Source organism: Talpa europaea (assembly GCF_964194135.1).
Source record: "Talpa europaea genome assembly, chromosome: 1".
Taxonomy (NCBI): Eukaryota; Metazoa; Chordata; class Mammalia; order Eulipotyphla; family Talpidae; genus Talpa; species Talpa europaea.
Genome location: NC_140073.1, coordinates 80,524,731 through 80,533,829, shown reverse-complemented (window position 1 = coordinate 80,533,829; position 9,099 = coordinate 80,524,731). Strand labels below are relative to the sequence as shown.

The window sequence follows — 9,099 nt, the reverse complement described above, 5'->3', positions numbered from 1 at the left end:
ATTTTCAACCTGCTTTTTCTTAAACATACAAACACCTGAATTTAGCAGCGCAGCCCCTCCGAGTCTTTGGACGCGACCGGACCCTTGAATGTGCCGCGCCCTGGAGAAGGGGCTTGGGAAGGAGTTTTCGTGCGCTGGCTCCTTGGAACGGACGTGAGGAGGGGTGTGGGTTGGAATCCTTTTTTTTTTTTTTTTCCTCTGAAAGCAGAGGCGAAAAAGATTGGGGCGACCGTTTCGGTGGCTTTATGAACTGTCTCCCCCTTGAGTCGTGGCGCGCGTCGGGCTTGCAGGCTGTTTGCAAACATGAGAACATTCTGTGCACAAGTGCAGAGAAGGCGTGCGCGCTGCCCCGGGACTCAGACGGCGGTTCTCTTAGGACCGGGGGCGGGAGTTTCTTTGGGGCGAATTCCAATATCTGAACTTAAAGGTGGAGGGCAGCACGCCGGGGCTGAGTGCCCGGCGGGAGACTGTCCCCTGGTTGACTTCGAGCAAAGGCACCTGGGGACCATCCTTGCAGTGGTGCTCAGGTTCGCTAAGTTGCGCGCGCGACCCGCGGAGCTGTGCCTGTGCTCGGACACAGCAGCGGGCGGGAAAGATGGGTAAACTAGCGGTGCGGCTCGCCTGAGTGGTGTGAGCCTTGGAGGTAGCCGGGTGGTCGCTGAGAGCAGCGCGCGCGCTTTGGGGATAAGGGAGGAGACGCACGACCTCGGAAGGGCGGGGAGTAGGCCCCCGGGTTCTGAAGTTTGGGGTGATGCTGAGGTCTAAGGAGGATAGGCAGGAACCGCGCAGCAGCAGCCCAAGGTTGCGCAGCAGGGGGCTGGGTGCGGATTCAGTGGGTAGGACAGCACCTGGCCGCGGGACGCCGCGGCACCGACTGGCAGGTGCAAGTGAGGAGACCGTTGGGCTCTCGCCGAGCCCAATTGCGCCGTTAAACCGTCGGTGGTTTCCTGGAGCCTCTTGAAACCCTTTCCCCCAGCGGCGCGCAATTCAAAGGCGCACGCGAGGAGCCGCCCAATCTTTCCCCTGCACCCTGCGGTACAGAGGCCGGCTTGCCGCGGGGCCCGAACCGCGAGCCGCTGGCTGCCGGAGGTGGGCGTGGTGTGCAGAGGTTGAGCGAGGCGCGACGCCACCGCCCGACCCCCGGCGCGCGCTGCGCCTGGAGGCCTGCCGCAGCCCGCCACCCCATCTTACTGGATCAGGGGCGGGATGGGAAGCGAGCCGGGAGAGTGAGGAAATGAAACTTGGGGTGAGGACCACGGGTGCGTACCCCGTGACCTTCCCCTCCCAGGAAAATGTTGCGTTCCCTAACGTCCCAAATGCGTGAAGCGCACGGATTTGGCAAGAAACCCACGCCCCTAAGGAGCGCCAACCGGAGGGAGAGGGTGCCCACCTCTGACACCCCAGCCCAGTACCCCCAGTACCAAAGGACTTCACTTTATGGCCGCGTTCTCCTTCCCCACTACAGGTTGCTTGTTGCGCAGAACAGTTTTTGTTTGGAAAAGCGTGGGGGAAACAGTGCGTTAGGAGAGGGAGTCTTTGGAACCCCTCGCGGGTGTTCCTTCTCCCCTCTCCTCTGTCCTCGCGAATCTTCACGCTGAAAGTTAAACCCACCTCCTCAGAATGAGAGTCTACCCCCCTCTTTTACCTCCCCCCCCCACCTCCCGCCCCGCCCCGCCCCGCCCCGCCCGCCCCGCCCGCCCCGCCACCTAGGAGTGGCCTCTTTGTGTTTTGGGTTTGTTTTTTTTTTTTTTCCCTTCTCCTTAGGGTTATTTTTTCTTCCCTCTAGTGGGCGGGGCTGAAGTTAGCGAGACGTTTGAAACCTTCAGAATCTCGGCGCCCTTTTGTTCCAAACAAAGAATTTTGTAATTGGCTCTACCAAAGAGGGATATAATGAAGTGGCTATGGGGAAAGTCGAGAAAGGAGGGTTGTGGGATTCCATAATTCTCTTGTGCCCTCTCCCCCACCGCCCACTTCGGTGGCAGAATTTCCTGGAAAGGGGGGAGCTGAATTGGGTTTTATACTTTTTTTTTAAATAGGACAAACTTTTTTTTAAACTTTAGTAATACAAGTAATGCAAGCAGAACTTGAAAGTGAATGTCTGTTCTCTTGCCTTTTTTGCAGATATATTCTTCAGATAACTACACCGAGGAAGACTTGGGGGGTTCTGGTGACTATGACTCCATGAAGGAACCCTGTTTCCGAGATGAAAATGCGCATTTCAACCGTATCTTTCTGCCCACTGTCTACTCCATCATCTTCTTGACTGGCGTAATAGGCAATGGATTGGTCATCCTGGTCATGGGCTATCAGAAGAAACTGAGAAGCATGACAGACAAGTACAGGCTGCACCTGTCCGTGGCTGACCTCCTGTTTGTCCTCACACTTCCCTTCTGGGCAGTTGATGCTGTGGCAAATTGGTACTTTGGGAAGTTCCTATGCAAAGCAGTCCATGTCATTTACACAGTCAACCTCTACAGCAGTGTCCTCATCTTGGCCTTCATCAGTCTGGACCGGTACCTGGCCATTGTCCATGCCACCAACAGTCAGAGGCCAAGGAAACTGTTGGCTGAAAAAGTGGTCTATGTTGGTGTCTGGATTCCTGCTCTCCTGTTGACTATTCCTGACCTCATCTTTGCCAACATCGAGGAAGCGGAAAACAAATATGTCTGTGACCGTTTCTACCCCAATGACTTGTGGGTGGTGGTCTTTCAGTTTCAGCACATCGTCGTTGGCCTTATACTGCCTGGTATTGTCATCCTGTCCTGCTATTGCATTATCATATCCAAGCTATCACACTCCAAAGGCTATCAGAAGCGTAAGGCCCTCAAGACCACAGTTATCCTCATCCTGGCTTTCTTCGCCTGCTGGCTGCCCTACTACATTGGGCTCAGCATCGACTCCTTCATCCTGCTGGAAATCATCAATCAAGGATGTGAATTTCAGAACACTGTGCACAAGTGGATTTCCATCACTGAAGCCCTAGCCTTTTTCCACTGTTGCCTGAATCCCATTCTGTACGCCTTCCTGGGCGCCAAATTTAAAACGTCTGCCCAGCATGCACTCACCTCTGTGAGCAGAGGGTCCAGCCTCAAGATCCTCTCCAAGGGAAAGCGGGGTGGACACTCTTCTGTTTCAACTGAGTCTGAATCTTCAAGTTTTCATTCCAGCTAACACTGATATAAAAGACTTAAAAAAACTTTTTAAGTTACACTTTTTTTTTCGGATATAAAAGACTGACCAATACTGTACAGTTTTTATTGACTGTTGCATTTTTTTCTTGTGTTTGTTTTTTATTTTTTTAGTTTTTTAGTTTTGTGAGGTTTAATTGATTTATTTATATAAATATTGTTTCATATTGAAGAGTGTCTAGGCAGGACCTGTGGCCAAGTTCTTAGTTGCTATATGTTTGATAATAGGATTGTAGAAAAGAGAACCAAACATTCCAGAGTATGTAGCAATTACTTAAGGCTAGAAATGACCCTCTGCTGTTTGTGAATTAATAGTCTCTCCATTTCATGGAACGGTTTTTCTTTTTCCTGTTCTAAAATTGGTTACGCTATCTGATTTTCGCCCTAGGAGATGGCACTTATAACCAAAGCCTGAAGTGATAGAAATGCTGGGTTGTTGTTTTTTCATGGGTGGGTTGATTTCAGCACCTGTAATGTACAGTCTTGTATTTAGTTGTTAATAAAAGTACATGATAAACTTAACTTACTGTTATGTTCTGGTTTCTGTTGGCATGTCAGGTATCTGTCATAGGCTATATACTCAGAATGTTTTACCTTAACCCTTACACCACACTGCTAGGCTCTGGGTCTGTTTATTTAACCGTTCTTAGAGCAGGAAACCAAGCCCCACAATGCCTAAGTGACTTGGTCCAAAGCATGTGGCACAGCCAGTATTTCAAACCAGGTAATGTGACTTCAAAATCTGAAATCATACTCATTTTCAACTCACAGAAGTTTAGAAATGTCCAGCCCCAGTACCTCTTGCTATGAAAAGGTAATCATCCTGAAGGATGAAAGTGTGTTAAGAATAAGAAGTATGCAATACCATGTTCTAGATTTTATTACTACTATTTCCTTGTGTAATCCTGGTCCATACTATGCCAGGCATTAGGTGCTTTTCTCATGTAATCATCTCAATGTAAGTATCATTACTGCATTTTCATTCAGAGACATTCCACAACTTGGACTTTCAAGGGGACATACCAAGAGTTGTTTCCATTCATTATTTCAGCCCTTGCTCTTAACCATTACCCATTATGGTCCCCCAGAAAGAACACCTGGTCATAAGTCAAATGAACTGTTATTGAAAATAAGCCAAAAGTGAATGTTTTCTTCATAAAGTTAACCATGACAAAAATACCCCTCTTGCAATATCTCCCATGCAAATCTCAACACAATCTATTGCAATACCTTGCACCTCAAGGGCTCAGCCAAGCAGATAAAAGTTAAATTGGTGCCTTTAGAGCATAAAAGAAAGGTTCACTGAAGCAAGCTCCCCATTACCCATATTTTGCACAAGATTTTGGACTCTTACTTAACATCACCCATTGCTGCTGACACTACCATTGTGCAAGCCCCAGACTTGAGTAAATTTCAGCTCCGGTCTCCATTTAAAGATAATTTCTAAACTATAGTAACCACCATACCCATCTCACTTTTGAACACGAAACAAGGCACTCTAGGCATGCACTCAAAAAATAATAACTAGGATATAATTAAGGCAATATTTGGTCTACTTTTCGTAATTGTTTCTGGCACAGAAAATCCATTTTGGAGGAAAAATTGCAATGTCTTATCTTTCTGAAGCAAATCACATTTGTTGAAGGCAAATTATAGATCCTGTGAAGGGAAATAACTTAATTACTTAAAATAGAATCCAATTTGGCTGTACATTTTTGCTGCAGTCTATGGATCTGGTATAATTCAGAGTGGTATTCCTATTCCACTTGAGAACAAAATTAGATTTTAGATAGGAAATTATCTTGAGGTTTCTTGGTTTTCTCTGGGAAACCTAATTGGATCACCCTTCATTTAAGCATAGTTTTACACATACTCTCTCAAAGGCTTAGTCTTAAAGCCATGACCATTGTAAAAAGACTTCACTTGAACTTTCTCTATAAATATTTATTCTTAAGGAGACAATAGAAGAAATCCTTGCAAGGAATTCCTTTTCTTTCTCATCTTGGCTTGATACCTCATCACCCCAAATTCCTCTCCACTGCCCTGGAGTCACAACAAAAGGAACTGAGCCGAAACAAAATTCCCAGTGTCAGTGTCTTAATGCATATTTCATTCTCCCTTGGAACAAAGATGGGATATCTTTTTCAAAAGAAAAAAAAAGCCTTGGCTCTCTCCCTACCCCAAAGCTCCCCCTCATCATTCTCTGTCCCGACCCTGCCTTGTTCCAAATGCCTCAGAAGTGTTCCCTGTGTCGTGGTTTGTCTGACAATGCTGGGAAACCCACTCGGCTGGCCTGCCCCTGCATGAAGTAGCTGATTGTTCCCTCTCCTCATCCCTTATGAATGGAGCCCTTAAAGGTCAGTAATGTAGACCCAGTTGTATAATGAAAGCTAAAACATTTAAATTATATGCACGTTACCAATAATGGCATAAATGAGACATCTGAGTTATTAATAACATTAAGGCTGTAACTGGGGGCCTCTCTGGTGGCACAAGGGGTTCTCAGCACTATGAAGCTATCTGCAGCACTTGTTAGATCCCCAGCCAGAGAGCTAACCCACATGGCACAGCAGACCTCTCCTGTCTCACCCACTGCTCCCCTCAGCAGTGTAATTCAGTCAATCCACCTGTTCTGCTCCCCACCCTGTCTCTGGTGAATCCTCTCACCCACCTCCCCCACACCTCTGGCCTATACCCTAGCTCTTGTATGCATAAATAAAATAAATTGAAAAAAAAAAAAAAAGGCTGTAACCAAAGAGGAAAGTGGATGTTTTTTTCTTGCCAAGTCTTTGTTTTCCTAAAATATCACTTAGCAATTCACCTCCCCCCAATATGGGCATCTCAGATCCTTTGTGGTTATGCCTATATTAAAATAATAATTCTGGGACACTCTTTTGAGAGAATAACTTTCAGGTGGTTTTTTTTTTTTTTTAAGCTTTTATTCATTTATTTTTGCCTAGAAGAACTAGGGTGTAGACCAGCGTTGCAGAGGATGAGAGGATTCCCCAGAGAGAGTGGGGAGCAAAGCTGGTAGATCTACTGAAATACACTGCTGAGGGGAGCAGCGGGAGAGACAAGAGAGATCTGCTGTGCCATGTTTGGGTTAGCTCCCTGGCCAGGGATTGAACTCAGGCCGTTGAGGTGATAGCGCTGAGACTTAACCCTTAGACCAGTAGGGAGGCCCTATGCTTTATTTAATAATTTATCTGTGACGTCCTCCTTACTTATTGTCAGATGTTAAATAAAGACAACACACACAGAACTGCATTGTCATTATTCCCATGTAGTAATCATTTAGGAGGGGCAAGGACCACTGAAGACAAAATTCACATTACCTTAGAAAATAATCCAGGAATTCCAGCAACACTTAGAAATGTGGCATTGCAAGCCAGCGTCACAGGGATTTAGCTAGCTTGCTTTGAGGAAGTCTCCACTTAGCTGCCAATGTGTTTTAGCCAGTCTATATTGGAGAAATCTAAAAGGGGCCGGAGTTACGAGCATCCCATAAGCACAACCTAAGAGGGATGTTATTGCCTCAGGCAACCTCAAGAGATGAAATAAACCCTTTCAAAGCAGTGGTTCTCAACAGGGGTAATTTTGGTAAGATCTTGAAAACACCTGAATTATCATACTGGGGTGGATAGGTGGGTAGGTAGAGGCCAGGGATGTGGCTAAACATTCTCCAATGCACAGGGCAGGCCCCCACAATCATTATCTAGCCCAAAGTGTCTACAGTGCTTAAGACTGAGAACACTTTTTTAAGGTAAAGGTCAATGGGATAATAAGAATTACTAAGCTAGAGATGCACCCAACCAACATAATTCCACAAAATAACATAAAATTATCATTGCACAGGATTCCAATGTTCTCCCTTTGGCTTCTTTTACTAGGTCTCCCTCATTTCAATGAGTGCTTACTCCCTCCCACCTTACTCAACTCACACAACTCTCTTCCACTCTTATTTCCATGTTACTTTGTTGTTATGAACACATCTTCCTGTTTATTTTCTTCTATCATGCCATGCCAGGAAGACATCCCATTAAGGGAAATAAATGGTCAACGGTGACTGCTGAGGATTCTCTAGTTCCCACCCAGTATCTGTCTCTATAAAGACCACAATGTTTACTCATTTATCCTCACCACTGCCTGTGACTCAATTTGGAACACTTCCCATTTTCCCCCTTTTATTTAAAAAATAAACAAGGAGTGATGAGGTACCAGCCCATTGTTCCATTGTCTGCAACTGACTTGGATTCACTTAAATCAACCCTATTAAGACCAACAATTAAAATTGTCTAAAGTTTTCTGGAAAATTTTTCCTTCAACTGAAAATGCAAACTGCTTGCAGAATGGGTTAAGGGATCCATAATGTGAAGAAGCTACAGAAGGGGAAAGGGTTTTTCAAAATCAAACAAATAAAGGTGCTCAACCAAACCATACCAGGTGCTGGGTGTTTATCTGGCAGAGCCAGTCCATGATTAAGTTGATTTACATATTACAGTTCAATTAACTAGAACCCAGCTCATCAACACTCTTAATTAAAGGGAATTACTTCCTCATATTTGACTCTGTCAGAAGAAAAGTAATATTTATTGAGAGCTCACTAAATTCCAGGCACATTCATACATGTGATCCTTACAAGAGCCCCATCACTAGGATACTGCTATCTCCATTTTCAGGAAAAAATGCAGCCAAAAAAGTTAACCTACAAATAAAAGGGCTGTGTGCTTTCCACTATGCATACTGTAAATGGCATTAAAACAGAATCACAAAGTTCTAGGGCATATCCTCAAGTTTGATTGAGTTCAAACTTGTCTATCTTTTCTGGATTGAGTCCTGTGTGATAACACAAACAGCTACCATTCATCTTAAGGGTTTCCTACAAGCCAAGGTACCACAATCATTTATCTTCATAATAGCTATATACAGTATGTATAGGGCCTGTTTTACAAATGGAGAAACCAAGACAAAATGTATCCATCATCAGAATGGAAAGCCCTGAATTTGAACACAGGCAGTCTAACACCAGAGTGTGCCTTCTGAGGAACTATAGTAACCCCATTATTTTCTAGTCAGTCAGAACGATAGCTATGAACTAAAAAAAAAAATAATAATAAAAAAAATTCCATGCTCTTCAATCCTTTTCATGGATTAACACTGGATATTCACCTAATAGTACTTTTCTTTTTCTCAAATAAAGTACAAGCTGTATTTTCTTTATGATATTTCTCTTTTTTTCTCTTTTTTGGTATTTTCCAAAGCAATAAAGCAGATATTAAACTTTTTAAAAAGATTTCACTATTAGTAGTTGAAATAAAATGAATTTCAGCATCTGACACACAGCAGGAGCTCAATGCATATTTGCCAAATGAGCAGAGGAACACCCATAAATTTCTATTCCTGAGAGTATACCATACTCTTAGCATTTTGATGAATGTTTGTGTATGCCTTGACTTCCTTCCCTTATTCTCTCAGACATTTTTTTTTTTGAAGATTTATTTTACTTATGCATACAAGAAAACTGGGATGTAGGCCATAGGTGGGGGTGGGGGGAGGTGAGAGGATTCACCAGAGACAGAGTGCAGAATAGAACAGGTGGATTGACTGAAATACACTGCTGAGGGGAGCTGCAGGCCAGACAGGAGAGGTCTGCTTGCCATGTGAGTCACCTCCCTGGCTAGGCAGGGATTGAACTCATGCCATAGTGGCTGCCTGCCTATAGCTTCATAGTGCTGAGACTTAACCCCTTGTTTCACCAGAGAGGCCCCTTTCAGGCATTCTTTTATTGAACAACACCTGCAGCAAGAAAGGTATGAAATTTTCTCACAGTATAGTCCTCTAAAGTGACAACCAGCCCCTTTCAGGCATTCTTTTATTGAACAACACCCACAGCAAGAAAGGTATGAAATTT

At 44.6% G+C, this 9,099-nt stretch overlaps 1 protein-coding gene across 1 annotated transcript; it reads left to right on the top strand.

The window, feature by feature from the left end:
• Positions 1-2,094: 2,094 nt before the first annotated feature.
• On the top strand, positions 2,095-3,310 carry CXCR4 (C-X-C motif chemokine receptor 4; the record flags this gene model as incomplete). The annotated part of the gene is made up of 1 exon (XM_084229539.1): positions 2,095-3,310. The coding sequence occupies one exon, from the start codon at positions 2,095-2,097 to the stop codon at positions 3,169-3,171; it is 1,077 nt and encodes a 358-aa protein (XP_084085665.1). The 3' UTR covers positions 3,172-3,310.
• Between the last annotated feature and the right edge of the window lie 5,789 nt (positions 3,311-9,099).